Raw genomic sequence first — 21,090 nt, forward strand, 5'->3', positions numbered from 1 at the left:
TCGGCCGTCCATCTCCAACATGTTACGTTCCTCCAACGGTCTCGCCATAGCCTTATCGGTTCGTTCTTTATTTCCTGCGCTGCTGATTGTGTCCTAATGCTTAATTAATGCCCTAAACTTTTTCCTCTCAAAGACTAATAAGTTCATTGGTACTGAACCGCTTATCACTTGATCAACTGGTCCTCCCCTGCTATTACCTTCTCATTTTCTAGTCTTAATATAAGACTAGCTTCAAATTAGTTCTGAAATGCCGTCATTCTATTTGGATTTGACATTACATGGATTATAGGCCATTTCGACATGGAGAGCAATTGCAAGGTTGATAAGCTTATGATGAAATGATCCTTCCGGATACTAAATGCGGTGTTACACCAAGTTATTCTGCAACTTATTAATAAATATAAAATATTTAATACTAGAAAAACTAAACTAATAGAAAAAGTTTTCGGAATGGCGAAACAGCAGTGAGAAGTGAAAGACAAAGAAGCTTTCTATTTTTTCCTGTGCAAGTTATTAGAATTTAAAGGACGAAGAAACCATACAAAATAACCTCGTTCGGATCAATGATCCAAAAAAGTAAGCCATCTGAGAAAATGTATGATGAGCAGTAATTGATTGGGAGGCAAAGCATAACTCGCACTGCGGTATTACGAAAGGTCCAAAACCTAACTTGACCCCATCGAGGACCCGCGTTTTACCTAAAAATAACCGTCTTCCACACTCTCACTAGTCTAATCAGTCACATTTCTAACTCGCTAATGGAATATGGCAACAGTTAGCAAGGAAAATGGCACTAGCACTTTTGCAATGTAAAAAAAAGCAGCAAAATCTGTAGACGGCAATGCTCGTACTAACCGCTCACGGAATTGGAATCTAGATTAATCAAAAATAGTGTTGTTCCGCTACCGCCACATACCCATTACCTGCACTCGTTAAAATTATTGAAGGAAGTATCGAAATTGCAAAAATATCGGAGCGAAGTATTGAACTCTTACTGGTATCAGACTCTTTGCTCTTTTATAACGAGTGGAAAATGCATCTTTAAAAGCTTTCCATTATTTTAACAAATTACTCTTTAAGACCAAAAGTAACGCCGCTACATATCTCGAAAATTCGATCTGTTTTTGCCTTTTTTGGCCGCGAACGAGTTTTCAGTGATTTTAGTAGCTGTCGAATATTTTGGACTGCTTTTGAATAAGTAACGGGCTCCCGGAAGTGAATACATTTGAATCTTAGACCCAAAAGCATGATAGATTACCAGGTTTGGTCACTCGAAGCAAAATTGTGAGAGTAACTTCGACTGCTACTTCATCGGGGACTCGACAACAGAATTCTGTCCGCTAATTTCACAACAAACGGCAACAAAGTAACATGAGCAGCGACTTTGTTCATATTTTTCGCATATCACCAATATAATCACAGTTTTTTCGTAAACAAATCACTGTCAGCCAATTAGCTGATTCCTTCAAAATGGCTGAGAGCTGGTTAAACATCAGATTTTGATCACAACTCTACATTTTGTACAGGCCGAAGATTGTAGTTCCGATGTACAAAAGTTATTCAAAGAAAAGCAAGTAAACATTTTAACCACGTACCAGATAGCCACCGAAATACGTTCATGAAGATCTCGAGTACAAATAGTACTCAATGCAACACTAATAAATGATATGATTATTTGGTCACCCTCCCCCCTCTCGAACAAAATTTATGCACTGTTCAATTCCTCCGTTGTAGAGCTGTTCTTTCAATTGTTGTTGTTCTCTCAATTTTAAAGTATGTATTACCGAAACTTCAAGAATTCCTAATAGAATAGGATATTGGGCATAAATGGCATCATATATACTTACATATACATATCGCCAATCAAGCAATGAACCTACATTAAAATTTAACAAAGAATTTCATGTGCATGGAACAATTACTGGTGAGCCGCTGATGTCACAGCTTAATAATTATTCCACTGCCATATTCTCATGAATATTTAATTGCCTTCAATGTGCCTTTTCAAATCACTTTCGGTAGTCAAATGTCTCGTCCCATCAGCCTTTGCCGCTATTAAAAACAAAAGGGCAATATACTTCGAGATTTTTATTACATACTCTTAGGCGCCCAACCCTAAGTTATTATTCCCACCCACCCCACTGCTGATGTCATGTGGGACATTCGACCGTTACAATTTCCACTCGAAATTACAGTAGTTAGCATATCGGCAGTCTCGGCCAAAGCCTTGGTAGGGTTACGAAAAATTGTGTGGCTGTTTGCCTTGTTTGTGGTTTGCATTTTTGTCCCATTTCTTCTCCTTCTCTTTTTTTGCCGCACTTTTCCAATTTTATTGCACCACATCAAATCAAATTGTTATGGTTACGCTGAGGCTATGAAATTCCAGTCAATTGAAATGTTGTGCTGTCGCAACGGGTAACTTTATTAAAATTCCATGCGAATTTTTATGCCCGACAACAATAACAAGAAGATACGTGGTTTTACATGCATATTAAAAAGAGTGAATTGGAGGGTGCGAGTGGGTGATGCAGCTACCGAAAAACCGCACTTAAACAGGAACTGATGGCAGAGCTTAGTGCTCAAATCACCCTGCCGACGAAAAACTAATTTAAAGGTAGCGCTAGGGACAGTGCGTTATAACGGAGTTTTAGATCAACTCTACGGCGTTAGACTTTCGATGAGTTTTTCTTTGTATGGTAAAACAAATACTCTTCAAATAAGGGCGAACTTGAGGGAAAATAAATCTATCAAGCTTTTCTCAAAGGGTGGAAATGGATGAGGAGTAGCCAACAAAATCAGGGATGGTCATTAATCGTGGATATGTCAGGCAGACAGAGACTGTGTAGTTCGGTTGCGGGTATGCATTTTTCCATTTGAACTCGCCGGGAATAGAAAAGAAAATAGTTAGAGCTAAAGATTTAATTTCTTGTTATCGCAATTGCGTGATATTTTTATTCACAGTTCATAATTTAAAAGATTCCATTAGGTAAGTTGAGTAGTTTTTATTAGCAAATAAATAACTTTCATGAGGGACAATAATTTTAACTATAATGAATCGGGAGCTTCAGTTCGCAAAATAGCACTAAAGTAAATCGAAAAAAAAAATACCATCAACAACTTTTTCAAAAATTCTGATTGATATGGAAAAATTAAAAGAACTGGTCCAAAGCCTCCGATTGACGGCAGGTATAAAAGAGAAATAAATCGATCAGCCCTAACCAAATAAGATGTGAACTTTCTCTAAATGTTACGAAGAGAAAAATACAGCAAATTGCGAGTGAAAATTTGCATTTAAAATATCAAAATAGACTGGCTAAGCCGAAGCTACACCCCACACAAAGCAGCTAGACTCGAATTCAACGATAATTATAAATTCTGGGATGATAAATAGCAATCCATCACTTTTAGCGATGAAAAAAAAATTAAGTCCCGATGGATCTGATAGTTTTCAGAAGTATTGGAGAGATATTCGCAAGCCAAGGCAAAGGACGTCATTACCGAAACTTCAACGGTGGTTTTCTTATGACCTGGGTTGCTTTTAACTACTGTGGCAAGACCGAAATTTATTTGATTTCACATAAGATAAACGCAGAAAATGACGTAGAGGTCTTGGATAATGTTTTATTGAATTTTGCTGAAGAAATTCACGGTGAGCCTTGGACGTATCAACAGAACAGCGCTAAGCATACAAAGGAGTTTTTCTCGTCAAAAAATAGTCCTGCACTAATGTGGTCCGCCGTTAGTCTAACCCTACTCTGTGGGAATAGACAGGGCACAATTTACTGGGTACCGGTGCACAAGGGAATAGAGGGAAATGTGCGAGTTGACGAGCTTGCTAAGGCTTGAATACGTCGAGCATAAATCCCTCACTCTCAGCTTTGAAGACGGAACTAGACGAGGAACCAAGTCTAGAGCCGCTGTCTATATGGGGAGCCTCGACCTCCCACAGAATTACTAAAATAATGCTAGAAACTTGCAACACAAAAACAACCAACATTATTCTATCACCCCCAAGAAAGGAATGTAAAATATTGGTTGGAGTACCTGGAGTAAGGGGCATTGACCGACTCCATACAACGCAGCTAAAATGCTATTGGTCGAGACCGACGCGTGTAACTTATGCGAAGAAGAAGAAAGGGGTACGTTAGAACACCTCCTTTGCTACAGTCCTGCTTTAAGCAGAACTCATTACACCTGGCTCTGATCGGTATTCTTTTCATCTCTGAAGGATGTTACTGACAAAAGTTTAAACTGTTTGGCCCTTATTATGAGCAACATTCGATCTTCGACCGTAGTCGAAAGTGCTGATCGAACGAATTTTCATTTGGTATTATGGTGCTCATTCGTTGAAGAATAGGACTATTGTGAATTTCGATCGTTCGACGCATTTACAATAGATTATTTTTTCTCAGCTGATACAGCAAATCAAAATAAAATAAAAACCGATTGTGTTGAAATTCTTTGCTAAAAACATTTTTAAAAGTTAAAAAAAGGATTTTTTGTGAAAATGAATACAACGTAGTTGTGGTTCGACGATTCATCGGACGATGAAAGATTAGTGGAATTAGCTAGAAGTAGAAAACAGTTGAGGGGCGCATCCAACCTCCTAGAAATGGCTTCCACCTCTATAAATGCGAAAAATCCAGGAGCTACTCATGACTCCATGGCTTCCAAGATGTCGCCATTGAAAGCGCATTTAGAGGAGCAACATCTCAATGGCCGTCGCAATACTTGGCTCCTCGGTATGTAATAAACACCAATTGAAACTCCGTTTTTAATAATTTTTGTCTGTCTGAGGTGATGCTGGATACGCTCTAAAACCTTATTTAATGACTCCGTTCAGAAACTCCCAGAAACTCAGAAGTGTCTCCACAAAGGACATACAACAAATAACATGCTAAAGCGAGAAGTATCATTGAGAAAACAATTGGAGTCCAGAAAAATCGATTTAGATGTTTGCTGCAGGCAAGAGCTCTTCACTATTCTCCAAAAAAAGCAACACAAATTACCCTCAACGATGATGCTGAAGATATTGAAGTGGAGTCAAATAACGGAGAAGCAGAAAACATAAGAAATGAAATTCTTAGAATATTATAAAAAAATCTAAAAAGTATTAAATATAAAAACCTTTACGCCACAGTTTCTGTTTTATTTTTGTTATAAATTTTCTTTATTCAATTATTCGTCATTCGAAAAATATATGTATTTCAGTTCCTCTACGTATTTCAGCCCATACCTGCCAAGAGGAAATAAAAATGTTGTTAATGAATGTTGTTAATCCATTTTGGTGCCGTTCTAACTGGTGGTCCCAAGCAATTCAGCTCCGTTGTAAATTCCTCCCATTTTTTGCTGCTTGAACTTTGGTGCAAATCCCTTTGCGAATTGTGGATTCTCTTCCATTAATGAAACTAGCCTTTCTAATTGCTGTTTGGTACTCACGACTTTCGACCTGCATAAAACTAACAAAATTAGTATATACTTATTATTTGGTTACTATAAAGCCATAAATAATCGCAAACAACTTACACTTTAACAAGTTTTCCCACAATACGCTACACAATCGAAAGCTAAATTGCATTAGACTCTAAATTCGGTAAACAACGAAAATTTCGATAGGGTTGCACCGCTCATAATACCAAATTGACATTCGATCTTCGACAACCAACGAATATCGAAGATCAAATCCAACTCATAATAGGGGCCTTTATTAAAACTCGCCAAGACATGTCTCACGAACTATGTTTAACACGAGTCCAACAACAATGGTAACCTAAGGACAAATATACCTAACCTAACCTAGTGCAGACCTAAATCCATTACAGAACCTCTTCATGATAATATTAGTTTTGGAAAATCGACCTTAGTGTCCTTCAGTCAAGTGTCAGTTACAATAAATAACGGAGGACATAAAAATTATTAAATATTATTTTATTATGTTTTCTTAAGATTTAATTTAATATTAGTTTTGTCCTATAGATCTATTTCCTCTCACGCCCTTGAACATTATGAAATTTTTACAGTAAAGGGCTGAAATAAGTCCTTAAACATGTTTTATTGCCGAAAGGTAAAAAGATTTAACTTCTGTTTATTTTATTATAAAAAAAAATTTATTCAGTCTCCTATATAGCTATTTCACTTAGTGTATTTACATAAAGGTCCCAAAAAATATTCTGGCAAATTCTAGAATCCGAGTGAGAGTAAAGCGTAAAACAAGTTTTGGCATTTATTCATTTTTGAACTCATTTTTCATTCACCAAATGTATATTAAAAAATTAGCTCCACAGCTGATGGTTGTCAATTCAAGCAGAAGCGAAGCGACAATTTTTTTAATAAAAAACGAAATATTCCACGTGAGTATTCCAATCCTTTGTATTCTAATTGGTGTTTGTGTTTATATATATATTATATATAATTGGCGCGTACACCCTTTTTTGTGTGTTTGGCCAGAGAACGTTAATGGAATGAGAAGGTGCAAATGTTACTGTTAACTTTTTTTAGTACAATTGAGATTTGAAAGATTTGTAGTAAGGGATTTTAGAGCATCCACTTTATAGACACCACTGAGTTTTGCCCACACAAAAATTGAAAACACCACACATCTTTCACCTCAACACACAACACATCTCTCACCTCGACATTAGACCAATTAAATTTTTACTATTTTCATTCCATTAACATTCTCTGGTGCCTGTGCGGCCACAGCAAACCGCCGTTTTATTGTTGTTTCTGATGGAGCGCGGGGTCCCCATAACACTTTTGAAGCCATTGCTTCGCTTGAACGGTATTTTTCCCCCATCAAGAAGCAGTACGAAATTAATTAATTTTTGATCCATTGTTTTGAAAATAACAAGCGTAACGTCACTTCTAGCAGAATAACTCACGAACTACTGAATAGAATATCATAAAATTTTAACAGCTGCCTTTCTAAGGTTAGTACTAACTGAAAGAGAGGTGAATGCAATAAAAGTAGTGTCATCTATGCGTTAGGCCCGGGACTTTTCAGCCGATGTGTTATGAGTAAGGATAGGATAGTTCCGGCAATATCACAAGGAGCCTCTAACTGGTTGAAGCACAGCCGCTTCACCTAACCTAACCTAACTTAAGGGGTTACGTGTAATCAGAGGCCCGAAAAAATGATGATTTCCAATAATTTTTTTTTTTGCTAATCAATTGCTTTATTTTACAAAAATAAAAACATAGCATTAATACCTACATCATGCTTCGACTTGACTTTAGCAAAATTTCAAAAAAAAAAAAATTAATAATTGTAAAAGTTACCGCTGTTTGTATGGAGCCCGTTTCTCCAGAAGTCCCTTACGATGATCAGCACAAGTCCTTGCAGATTCATCTAAAATCAATCGAGCAAGAGAAATTAGTTTTATTAATAGATAATTTTGTGCCTGATGGAACTCTTTTTTCAAAACTAACAATATGGCGGCAACAGGAAATATTTTTCAGAACTTCTAGAAAAAACCCGACAATTAATTGTTTAAAAAAAATCGAAATTTTTGAAAAAAAATCCTTCGATCAGTCACGAGGTTTTTATGTTTTTCAAAAGCAGTATACATTTTATTGAAATCTAACAAGCGGTTTTTAAGTTACAGTGATCACCAGTTCATAAAACATAGTTTTGAGAAAAACGCATTTAAAGTTTTGCTACTTGCTCTCGAACACTCCGGAGCGCCCGAGCGCCCTTCGTTAATTATTGAATAACTCGAAAAGTACAGGGTGGGCCCTATAGCGTTTGCTTTTTCAACCACCTATATTTTTGAGAATGGTAACACAAATGGCATATCAAATGTGTTCATAATTTACTTAAAGGTTTGACATTTACGAAATGGGACGTTTTACGCTTGAACAAAATTGGGAAATATTGAAAACCTATTTCCAAAGTGGTGAGTCTTCTTCTTCTTTTCTGATTTTCACATCGGTGGCTACGTCAATAAGCAAAATTGTCGGATTTGGGGCTCAGAAAATCCACACGTTACTGTAGAGAAGCAAATGCATCCACAACGAGTCACTGTTTGGTGCGGTTTTTGGTCCGGCGGCATCATCGGGCCATTTTTTTTCGAAAATGAGCGAGGAGCCGCGGTTACAGTAAATGGCGAGCGTTACCGTGACTTGCGCAACGAGTTGTTTCCAAAAATTGAAGAGGATGACATGGACGACATTTGGTTTCAACAGGACGGTGCAACTTGTCACACTGGCAAAGTTGCACTCGAACTTTTCGCTACCGTTTTTGAAAACCGAATAATCAGCCGAAATTCCGATATCAATAGGCCGCCTCGGAGCTGTGATTTAAGCCCGTTGGACTATATTTTGTGGGGAGCCGTTAAAGAAAAATGCTATGCGAACCATCCAGAGACGATTGATGCTTTAAAACACGAAATCGAAGTTGCCATTCATGAAATTGGAGCCAAAACAATCGAAAATGTGCTTAAAAATTTGGTTGATCGAATGGCCTACTGTAAAGCCAGTCGTGGCAGTATTTGAACGATATTATTTTTCATTCATAAATGACAATGTTCAATCTTCAATATAAAAAAAAAAAGTTTGAAAAAATATTGAGTAGTTTTTTTTTGATAGCTGATTCAAAAAGCAAATTTTACATGGCCCACCCTATATTTGTCAGATTCACTTCACATTTTCACACTATTTTTAAGATATTATGCTTTAAAAAAATGCAAAAAAAAATCCAATTTTTTTTTTAAATTCTGACTACCCCTAACCCCTGATGTACATATGTTGTATGAAATTAATTAGAAGTATTTTTTTTTTTTGTTCAGTTACCTCATTTTATTTAAGGCCATGTTTAAATTTTATAATAAAAAAACAAAATTACATGCCAAGTATTTGTGTATGTAGTTTAAAAATAATTTTCATCGATTTCATCTTTATTAATCAGGCGTAAAAAATTGTGTACATATATAAAACGATATGCAGCCACATGCAATGGAAACTACTTATCATATTTATATGTAATTCGTATTGAAATCAAAAAATATTATATATTCAAATATTACATAGAAATAGTAAATTACATACAAGGTTTAGCCAATTTTTTAAAATTTATAGTATATATGTTTGTAGGTAAATGTAGAACAATAAGAATGATTTAATAGAGTGTAGAATTAATTATAAATACTATTTATACATATGTTGTTGTTGTTGTAGTCGCATAAAACACCTCCATAGCTTTTCGGAGAATGCTGCTGATGTTACAGTCCTTATCCGAAGACAAATCCGGCCCATTCCGGTAACATAGACGCACGCAACAGTCTTGGGAACGAACAACATATGAACCTATGCACGTTTGTTGTGTTTATTGCTGATTAATATACATTTGTTTGATATCGGTGATCATTTTCATGGAATCTATATACCTAATTTTTCCAATATTTAGTTGTATTGCATTTATCGTACGGATATAAACAATATATTTTTAGGTTCGTATCAGTGCATTTATCGAAAGCAAGGCATTTGAAAGAGTGTAGTTTACACTCCTGCTAAACATAGAATTTAGCTGCAAATGCAGAGTTTGAATAAACATAGAAAATAAGCACTAAATCGTTTGAAGTAAGATCTAGAAAAATATTAGATAGAAAGAAAATCATATAAAGAATACACAAAAAAAAAAAACAAAAAAAGTTCTAAGTCACAGAGCTCGGACGTGCATAGCTAAAGTATTGCTTGATCCGCCTGAATATATGTAAATATATAATTGTGTAACTGCACACGGTTTTATGTTTTATTACGGTGTCTGTTGTTCTAAGTGTTCGTTAAAAGTCTGTTGGAATAAAATTACTAATTGCAGCGATTTTTTTTTTCATCTGTTTCTTCCTTTTTGTTTTTCGCGTTCGTGTTGAGACTTTTTTTGTTTTATTTGTTTACTATATTTGTTTGGTGAATATCTTAATGTACTGTTTACACACAATTTATTTCCTTTTTTTCCTATTTCCCTTTTTGACTTTTTGTTTCTTCCGTGACAAAGTAAATCAAAACTCAGCAACTCAATCTTTTTACTGTTTCTCTCCCTAAAAAAATTCTCAAATTAACCCAATTTTTTTAAATTTTCACTACTGCGAATAAACCTGCCAGTCCCCCCCAAAAATAAACGCCTGCCGCCTATGTCTACACATAATTACTGTCACTAACGCCACCACTCGCTTGCTGATTTTTTTAGTAATCCAACAGTCTCGCTTAGAAGCTCATGTAGCCACGCGATGTGGAACGACGGCGCGCACACAAGTACGAGATCAATACAATCAGTATGAGTGCTGCCATGGCAATGCCCACAGCAATGGGCACAATGTCCATTGTCTTGGGGCCATCACAGTCCATGGCAGTGGAGAAGGTGTCACGTTTGTCGGTGATGAATGCCTCGACCTGCACATTGCTCAGTGTAATGGTGCCTACGACGGTATTGTCCAGCACTACCTCGGTTAGGTTGAATTTTTGTGCACGTGTGCAGTGGTAGGACATCTTAGCGGGTGTGATGAAATCATCGCCAGTATGAATCAACTGAATAGTTTGGTTATCTGTAAAAACAAAAACAAATTAGTGGTAAACTATATGCAGAAAATGTAATTAATTATATTGCAACATACCCTTGGCGTCAGGGAAATGATCGCTGGTGAGTGGCAGACTGAAGAAGATCTGCTTTAATTCGCTAGACTTGTTAACGATATCGAATTGCCAGACCATCGAGTGTATGGCGTCAGCTGGACCCCAAATAATGTGAATCGATTGTGAAATGTTAGCGCAGTTGGAATCCTCGACTTTGGCATCCTTGGGGATGTTGAAGAGACGGGTAGCAGTTTTGTTGTCTGTACGAATAAATTCAGAAATAATGAAGTATTAAGAATTAGTAAAATAATGATTTAGATGTAAGTCCCATGATAGTCAATCTGACATAACCGGAATGTGCCGGATTTATGTCCGGTCAAGCATTGACGCTTCAGCAGTATTGCCTACAAAAGTGTGTCAAATGTTTTATGCTACTACAACAACAACAACAACATGAGCGAAACAAGCAAATAAAAGCCAGAGCTACAGAGCGGTCGCCGCTGCTACAAAAACAACCATTCCCATGGCAGCCGGTTCTACGTTACCGGAATGACTCGGGTTTTTCCCGACCAAGGGCTGCCACCCCAGTAAACTAGCCCTGTCTAGTGAACCACTTATCATCAACGGTCGCCGAACGGTTGTTACGTAACTATCGTTCGGAAATGCACAGCTTTGAAGCTCCGTGCATGAAAAATCAAACGGAAGAAAACGTTTTTCCTCGGCAGACAATGACAAACCTTCGAATGTATTTCTGCCTCATAAAAAACCATTTGCCATTCGGAGTCGGCTTAAAACTGTAAGTCCCTTCCTTTGTGGAACAACATCAAGACGCACGCCACAGAGGAGGAGCTCGGCCAAACACCCAAAAAGGGGTCTAAGTGCCAATTATATATATCAGAAACTACGGATCCTTGTGGTCTATGAGCGATATATTCAGATCAGCCAGATACACCGTACCTAATCTAACCCCAAACCCATATTTAAATTTATACCCGATGCTCGAGCGGACACCAATATTACTGTTGCTCTATGGCAGAGTGGCTTTTTTGTTTTAAATATTCGTAGTTTTCTATAAGGAGTTGATCTTGTAATTGGTTTTAAATATCGCATCCTTGCATTTTTTTTTTAACTACATAGTTGTTAAGACAGTTGTGGACACAGTTGTTAACACTCCTTTAGACATCTTTTTTAAAACCGAAAACCGTTGGGCCTTTTTTCGTCTTGTTTAAAACGGTTATATCCATAAATCGATAGAAACTTTAATTTTAGGTAGTTTCTTGGAAGCTCAAGTTGTTAGCTATAATGGAAATATGTTAATTTCGCATCCAAAGTCGAATAAGTCTAGCCAGACCCAGGTGCTCAACGGAGGGTTAACCGATGTTTACCAACCTACTCAATTATATTTCTACCTCAGGGTGACGTAATCTTGCCACTGCTCTAGAGCCTGGCTGCCAACAGTCTCCTTCACTTGAGGATATTGATTGATAGGTCTTGCCTTAGCCGATCTCGGGTAGAAACTTTCCACCTTTCTATTGAGATCTCTCAACGGACAATCTGCTTGGTGTAGCAATCAAGGAGTGAATCCACAGACAAGTGAATCTAACACTCTTTAGTAAGAGACTAACACACATTTTCTTTCACAGATATTCCTAGCGAGAAACACCCTTTGAATAGCGGAAAGAACTAAATGTCTAGACCTTATGCTGGATGGAATCTAAATTGGAGCTCGCAGTTGCAGATACGACGCTCAAAGCAACGACAATGCGACTCCTGCAGCTGGCTGGTCTATAGGGAATGAAGCGCAGAATTATATACTGATTCTAAATAACGGTAGTTAAGCCAATAATTCTCCACTATGACATTGGAATGTGTTGGAACGTCTTTAAGAAGAGTGTTGACAAGGTTCAGACGTATACCACCAAAAGTTGGAGGATCTCAAGGATGTAAGAGAAGGACGTTTTTAACAGTTACTGACTCTATTCTCCTATACGCCGCACCAACATGGACAGGACAACGAACGGGACGCTCAAAATAGGTACTGAAAGCTAACAGACATAGCGCGCTCAGAGTAGCATGTGCGTGCAGAACATTATCGGATGATGCAATCTGCGTTCTAGAGAGTAAAGTTCCCTTTGATATACGAGCAGAGGAACTTAAGCGACTGTATCACTCACGTGGACACTAACAGACGACTGAAGAAAAGATAAGCGAACGCGCATGCTCGATAGCAAAGTGGCAAAATAGATGAGTTCTCTCTTCCAAAGGCCGCTGGACATATAAGTTGATTCCCAAGAGAAGAGCTCGCAAATGTCCTCGGCGTCATACCATCGCCAGATAACCTGGTAAGGCAAGGCAAGCTGAACTCGAAAGAGAAATGAGAGCGCAAACCGGAGGAAAGGCTAACGCGACCAAGCTAGAACTTCCAACGGATGCGTTATTCAAAGAAGACAAGTTAAAGCAGATCTCCTGTAGAGGTGACTGTATTTACGAACAGACGACAAGCACAAACACCTTAAGACGAACCCCAACAGTAGAGGAACCTGGCGGCAGGTACCTGGTGTATCTCAAAGGCACAAACGCGGCTCCACCTTGATGAAATTCGTTTAGCAGTCCCAGAGTGGAATCAGTCGAAAAGATGAGGCTAAATCGATTCCTCTTATCATCGTGAACAAAATGTAGAGTCCGTCTCTACTTCAATATAGAGTCCGTTAGGATTCCACGAACAACCATTGTAAATTTATGCATAAGAACAAAATTTCGTATGTTCAAAATCATTCCAAATCGTGTTGTTGTTTTTGTTATATGTAACAGCATAAAAACTGTTATTGAATAACGACTTGCCTAACCTTTGGTTTCGTAAGTAAAGTTCAACTGTGCGGCGAAGTGTAAAATAATGCAGCTGGAATTCCATTTGCCGATCTCTGGTGCTGGGAATGGAGCTGGTGCAGGTGTTGTTGTTATTGGCGCTACCGTGGTAGTATTTGGTGCAAGTGTTGTTGTGGTAGTCGGTGCTGCGGTCGAAGTTGTTGGTGTCGGTGTTGTCGGTGCTGGTGTTGTTGTCGTCGTCGTTGTAGTTGTTGTTGTGCTGCTGGTACTCGAGCTAGTGCTGGGAACAGTTGTCGTCTTTGGCTTGGGTTTTTCTACACCTTCCTCTTGCTCAGCAATAGGTAATGGTGCAGCAGTACCAGGTAAGTTGGCCTTGTCCAAGCTCACATCGAGTTGAGCGGCTATAATGAAAATAAAAGAAAGAGAAATATTTTATTATCTGCATTGACTTAAGTATTTACGAAAGGGAAAATAAACTGGTTGTTTGCTGAAGCTTAGGTAAACAGTTGATTTTAAATCCAACTGGCGCAGTTGATGAAATAATAATTAATATATACATAGACCTTGCAGTCCCTTGAACTTCCACTCTACTAGATGGAATTCCGTTTCCTGATGAATTTCGTTCGGTCTTCTCCATAACCCTCAAAGGTAACCCACTCTCCCATCCATATCCTTTCTTTCCTTCTTTCTCCCTTTTGTATTGAGTACGGTATCACAAGAAACGAAGTATCTGTTTTTTGACACACTTTTGGTATACCGCTGTCTATCCTCCATAAGTGGGATAACAACTTAAGCTATACGATTGTTAGTCTTCGATAGCAACCTTCGTGGAGCGAATGCTTATGAAGGTATAAATAGAGTATCCACGGAAGTCGCAGATTGATTGAGTGTCGCTAGTAAGTCGGGTCCAGCGGTAGGTGCACCATTTACTGGAGCTCGTATTTCAGCTCAAGGAGGTGGTATTTGCGGTAATAATCCAGTAGCAACTGCTTGCTGAGCATTTTAATACGTTCCTTAACAAAGAAACCACACGTGGATGTGGTGACACACCTCAGTGGCTGTTCTAAAGGCAATATACTGACAAGCCTATAACTTCGACTTTTGTGTCGTACCAATCAACGGCGAGCAAAGTTGACCGGCCTACTTAATCCCTGATTTTAAATGGGCTCTAGAATTGTATTTAGTCAGCCTGTCTTATAGAGACGAGATACTCCTTCATTAACGCTTTTGCAATCATTCAACGGAATAATCCGCGAACAAAAACTCTCTCTTATCACCAAGAACGGAATAATCCGCAATAAATAATTTTTTTTTTTTTAATTTGATGAAAATAAATAACTTTAGTAATACTGTAATATTATTTTTCACTGGAACAAAGAGTAAAAAAGGTCTTGACAACGCAAGGTATTTATTTGGAACAAATGCAGTTCTGGTAAAAAAAATATTTACCGCCGTTCCCAGGCGACATACAACTGTCGATCCAATTTGTCAAACAAAATAATGCTACAATTGTGAAATTCAAGAAATTATATTACATTCTAAATATCGACAAAATAAATAAAAGATCATTGCAACAAAAACAAAAAAGCAGCACTAGCATGGCTCAAGTCTCGATTTCCATTGTAAGCAAATTTGTTCCGATAGTGTCAGAAAAATTTTTACTATGGTACACTGAAATCAGGCGAATCGTCACCAACGACTATCTGGAGAAGCAAACAAACAAAGTGCTGGTAAATGCAAAAAGTAAAAACAATGAGTCACGTAATGCAAAACGCAAAGGCGATAAATGCAAAGCGCATGTAGATATGTATGGATGGAAGTAAGTATAAATATCATTCACTTGAAGTGTGACTTGTTTACCTCATATGTATGTATGTGTGTGTGTGTGTATGAATAGTTATTGCGAGCTTTAAAGTAAATTGAGCTGCCAGCTAATGTAGGTATTCGATTTTATTTGAAATGAAGTTATAAACAAGAGCAAAGGCGAATAAACCAAAAAGCCAATAGAAACTTGTAAATAATCCCTTTTCTCAGATGTATAGTATGTACGTTCATGTCTATATGTGTATGTGTGTGTACATGTATGTACATAGTTGACTATTCATCACCGCAAAATGCACGCTTAGGCTCAAGATTAATTTAATGCCGACTAGCAAACTCCCGTATTTCAAAGCTTCACACCAAGGCAAGACATGTTTTCGAAATGAAACGTGATGATTTTACACTGATTTTTTGTTTGTGCTCTCATTATATTGTATTTTCTATTCCTATTTACATCTTTTAATTTATTTTTTTTACTTTATCTTACCTTTTTTTATTATTTCATTTTACTTTAATTTAATATATTTTTATTTCCTCATTTTATTTTATTTATGTAGCCGGCTGCACGCACCAAAAAATGCGTCGGTATCTTGCTCATGCGTCGTTACATTGCTTGAACTGCCAGCGAGAGCGCGGAACGAACGACATAAAGGCATAACCGGCCCTCGCGTTCGGCAACGTTCGACATCTGGCTCTCTCCTACTTGAGTGAACATATATATATATGTATATGCGCATATGTATATAAATTCACATATTTGTATTTGCATATGCCTTCTTCCTGTGTGCATGGTAATGAATCATTTCTCTGTTGAGAATAGGACAATGTTAGGAAAAGTAGGAAATGAAAGGGAGGGTTTCGAGTGTAATGTGTCTTGTAAAAGTCAAATCGATGATGGTGCCTCTTAGTGTTGTTGACTTATTAACGTCTGATGCACAATCGAAATTGAACATATCTTTCATGAATTTGAAAAATGTTTCGTAATTTTCACGTTTGTGTAAATGTAACTTGATCAATTCCATTGCGATTCCATTTACCTCCTTTTCTATATCCATACAAAATATCTATCAAACAATTAAAAATTTTCTTTTGAAAAATGCAAGCATTCCATCAGTATTTTCTTATGTCGTTGTCACGTTAAACTATCGTCAGTAAACCGACTTTACAGACAACCTCGTTTTTTCTTACTTAATTCACTATTATTGTATTTATTTAATTATTTATTGATTTATTTTATTACTTTTTTATTTTATTTATTTTTTTTGTAATAGGACTATGAATAAGTTCGTGCGGTTTTTTTCGAAATTTGAAATTTTATTGACGTAAAATGGTTACAAATTTAATATTCATAGTATTGTCCATCGCTTGCTACTACTTTTTCCCATCTTTCTGGCAATTCACGGATTCCCTTTGTGAAAAATTCGGTCGGTTTTGCCGCAATCCACGAATCGATCCATTTTTTGACTTCATCGTAATTACGGAAGTGCTGGTCAGCCAGGCCATGTTGCATCGATCGGAAGAGATAGTAATCGGATGGCGCAAGGTCTGGACTATACGGCGGGTGGGGTAGGACATCCCATTTGAGCGTTTCTAAGTATGTTTTGACCACTTGTGCAACATGTGGCCGAGCATTGTCATGTTGCAAAATAACTTTGTCGTGTCTATCGGCGTATTGCGGCCGTTTTTCTCGCAGTGCTCGGCTTAAACGCATCAATTGTCGTCGGTAGACATCCCCCGTAATCGTTTCATTCGGTTTCAGTAGCTCATAATACACAACACCCAGCTGGTCCCACCAGATATACTTTATTATAATACATTTTTATTTTTACTTTTTTGGTTTTTTTTTTTTTGTTATAGTATATTGTATAACTTTTTTATTCATTTTTTTTTTTTGGTTTTAATTTATTCATTTATTTTATTTCTTTTTTATTTATTTAGTTGTTTATTACTTTTTTATTTATTTTTTTTTCATTTTTTTTATTACTTTTTTATATATTTTATTTTATTTTTATTTTATTTTTTTTTTTTATTGTTTTTTTTTTATTTTTTTTTTTCATTTTATTTTATTTTTTAATTTTTTTCTTTTTTTTAGTTTTTCTTTTTTTTAGTTTTTTCTTTTTTTTAAATTTTTTTTTATTTTTATTTTTTTTTAATTTTTTTTTTACTATTTTTTTTTTAATTTTTGTTATTGTTTTAAAAAAATTTTTTTTAAATTTATTTTTTTAAACTTTTTTTTAAATTAATTTTTTTAAACTTTTTTTAATTTAATTTTTTTTTAACTTTTTTTTTAAATTTATTTTTTATTTTATCTTATTTATTTATTTAAAGTGAAATACATTTTTTAAATTTATTTTATTTTTTATTAATTAATTTTTATTATAATTTTTGTTTATTTTTTTTTTAGTTGACGTTTTCCTTTGTTTATGCTTACACAATGGGAATATCAATAGTATTCGCCTCCTTCTGAAGAAATCCAATATCTAATCAACTGCCGAGTCTCACAGTATGCATACCTTGCGCACAGTCTGCTGTAAGGGCACCCACGACATTCGAGAGCTGAGATTTTGTTACCTTAGAAGATCCCTCGAGCGCCTCCGATCCACACGTGGCCAGAATAATTTCGAGCGCTGAACAAGTACGCAATATTGCCTTAGTACTTGGAAAATTTCGGCCATCCAGATGTTTCACTAAGCACTAGGCTATTGCACCAATGGTCCAAGATCGTTCTGTAGAAGTTGTTAAAGAATAAGAAAGGACGGAATTGATTCTCCACTTCCCTATTTCAATGTGCAATGGCTGCGGCCGAAGCGACCCAAATCAAGGGAAGCATGCCTATTCAGTAGCCAGATAAAGAAAACTCCATTTCCACTTGAATAGCAAGTGGCTTAATACAACGTTTGAGAGATTTCGCAATTAAGTGCAAATGACCTGGCAGCAAAGCATTTGCAAATTAGATTGTTAAATAGATATAAGAACACTTAGTTGCTGTGTTTTCATGGTAATTTGCAAATGTCATAATGTTAAGTTATTTACACTTAATTGAAAATTTTCCAAATACCTAATTTGGAAACTTGAAAAAGGCAATTTCTCACCGGAAGTAAAGTTTCAGCCCATACAGTCAGACGAAAAACGGATCCCAAAAAACCAAAAAAACAAAACCTCCACCGTATTTTACCATAAGTGAAACTGACAGCAAAAGAAAATATTTCCCATAGAATTTGCGTTTCACACTTACAAGGAAATCGCGAGAAACGGTCGATATAAGTAGGTTCTTTGGTGAATCATGGACAAGATACACCGCAAAAAAATATAAAACAATGGCAACACAGAGTTTTATGAAAATCGAAGAAATGAAAACAGATCAAAAGCACAGCAAAAAGCAAAACGATAATTTTATTTCATAGCGAAAATGCAAAACGGAAGGGCGTATGCACAGCCCCACGCAGATAAGGTGTGCAACTGCTGGTGATGACAATGAAATGCAAAACCAGGCTGTTGACACTAACAATGAAAAGGCCTCAGCAATTTGCATGGATGAGTGGAGGTAATGAGTGTGTCGCAAAATGAAAAGAGTTGAGCAAATGATAATAAAATAAATAATAATAATAAAGCGAAGTAGTAATAAGGCAGAACAAACGCAAAGCCCTGACTCAATGCTTTACGATTTCAGGAGAGATGTTTTTAGCTGCAAAATTATTATATTTTTAGCATACCACCTTGGTGAAAAAATTCCCGAAATATAATCAGAAAGCACAAAACACAAATTTATTCCTCAAAAGTGAGATTATCGCCTTCAAAGTACTCCCCATCAACTGCAACGCTTATGCCGCCAGCGTTTGATCCAGCTCTCGAAACATATCTGGAGTATAGCCATGACTCGATCAAAGAGATAATGCGTTTTGTACATATGTTTGTATGTATTTCAGTAGCATTGGTATGTTTTAGTTTCAGTTTACTGCGTTTCAACGTTAACGATTAGATTTCACTTCGCTAATTCCGCTGTGAAGCTAAACGAAATTATTTTAAGCTTTTTTACTTGTTAACGAAACGAAATTGATTCATTGGCGCCTAATCGTGGTCGAAAATGAGCGGGTGCTATATTTGTTAAACAGAGATTTAAGAAAAGCCATAGTTTCTTTTAAATAGTCGAATGAGTAGCAATTAAAATATAATGGAATTTACGAATTTCTCTGCACCTTAAAAGTTTCATTTTCAAGATATTAAAAGAGAATTTTATATAATAAACAATAAAAGATGCTTAAAGTATCCGAATCCAATTGAGTTAGATCAAAGTCGTTTTTTCAACAAAAATTATTAAAAATTAATGCGAATTTCGAGCCACTATAAACTTCAAAATTCGGTGGGCTTACTGGAAACTTGTCTGAAAATTCCCATTAGAAAGTTAGAAGTTTTTATGAACATTTTTTAATTCTTTGAAATTTCATACAAAGTGCAAATCATTAAGTTATATGGTTTTTGTTGCAGTATGAAATATGTATTTTTGCCATAAAAAACAGTTTCCTGTTCGGAGTCGGCTTAAAACTGTAGGTCCCTTCATTTGTGGAACAAATAGGAGGAGGAGCTCGGCCAAACACCCAAAAACAGGTGTACGCCCCAATTATATATATTTAAGTATGAAATATTTAAAAAACAAAAAGTAAAAATACAAACAAATAAAAAATTAAATAAATAGCCAATTTGCAATATGCCGAGCGACTATTACTGTGAACACAGGTGTATATCAAAATATTATTAAATACATAACTTTATTCGAAATTAACTTACTTTTTGCTTCTCTGACATTTTTAATTTTCAAAGTAAATAAAAAAACAAAAGTATTTGAATGTAGGTGCCTTCGATTCGCTACCTCTCTACTCGCTATCTCTGGGATCTGCTCACTTGACGAAAAAATTGCATGTGAAACCAACAACAAAGCTTTGAAGCAAGATTTGCCGGTAGCGAGTACCTCATAAAACTAGTATAACTCGTTATTTCCAATGCTGCCAACTCTCGTCGAAGAGAGTTTCATTAGACCGCGTTTAACTTTGCGAATTTTCTTTTGGTCTTGAACATCATGTTCATTTCGCGATTTCGAAACGGTCTCTAAACTCTTTAAAGATAAGCTTTATTTTATTGTAATTTTATTGTATTTCTGACGACTCGAATCTATAATAATAACTGGATCAATAAGCTTTAAGCCTCTTCCTTAACATCAAAAAATGTTGTAGAGTGACGTTTTCAAAGTTGCCCAAACCACGTATTACATTTACGATTATTTCTCTATACTCTTCATTTGTTCGGTGTAAATTGAAATACGCTGCTGATATCTGGAGACTTTGTGACGCTGTTCATATAAATCGCTTGCGCGAGAAAATATTCCTACATTTTGCTTTGCATTCCTTAAAATTTTCTAAACCAATGCCATCTTATAACTCTCGTTGTCAAGTATCATAATTGGCTTATTAACATTAAATAACAGACGATCTCTATTGCCTCGTTCACTCCTGCTCGACCTCTTTTCGGATAAAATTGACTGCTCGTCTCTTCTTGGGTTAATTGTGCCATGTAGAAACCTTCGCAGTTTCGATACTTTTCGTATAGGCTTTTATATAAAACACTTTACAATGCTAATTCTCCAATTAATAGAGCTTTGTCAGAGTTCAATTATTTCTCGCATTTTTTAGAACTGGACTTATCGGATTCAAAATCAATACTCTATAATAGATTGAAGCACTATTTATTGTGTAATTTATCCTTAAGCGCATTATATTATACTAAGAAAAAAATATACAGTCTGTGTCAAAAGAAAATAACCGGTTTTTTTCTTGTAACTTCAAGATATATTTCAATCTGCTTTTTGCTACATAATAATCCCAC

At 36.2% G+C, this 21,090-nt stretch overlaps 1 protein-coding gene across 3 annotated transcripts in view; it reads right to left on the minus strand.

Moving 5' to 3' along the window:
• Positions 1-8,838: 8,838 nt before the first annotated feature.
• Positions 8,839-21,090, minus strand: part of LOC129246919 (lysosome-associated membrane glycoprotein 1) — a 30,423-nt gene continuing 18,171 nt past the window's right edge. For all 3 annotated transcript variants that reach the window (XM_054885663.1, XM_054885664.1, XM_054885662.1), the window contains 3 exons: positions 13,413-13,793; positions 10,608-10,826; positions 8,839-10,538 (listed from right to left, as the gene is read on the minus strand). In XM_054885663.1, coding sequence (XP_054741638.1) covers positions 10,201-10,538; positions 10,608-10,826; positions 13,413-13,793 — 938 coding nt within the window. In that variant the 3' untranslated portion in view covers positions 8,839-10,200. The remainder of the gene's footprint in view (positions 10,539-10,607; positions 10,827-13,412; positions 13,794-21,090) is intronic.

Source organism: Anastrepha obliqua, chromosome 5 (genome assembly GCF_027943255.1).
Source record: "Anastrepha obliqua isolate idAnaObli1 chromosome 5, idAnaObli1_1.0, whole genome shotgun sequence".
NCBI lineage: Eukaryota > Metazoa > Arthropoda > Insecta > Diptera > Tephritidae > Anastrepha > Anastrepha obliqua.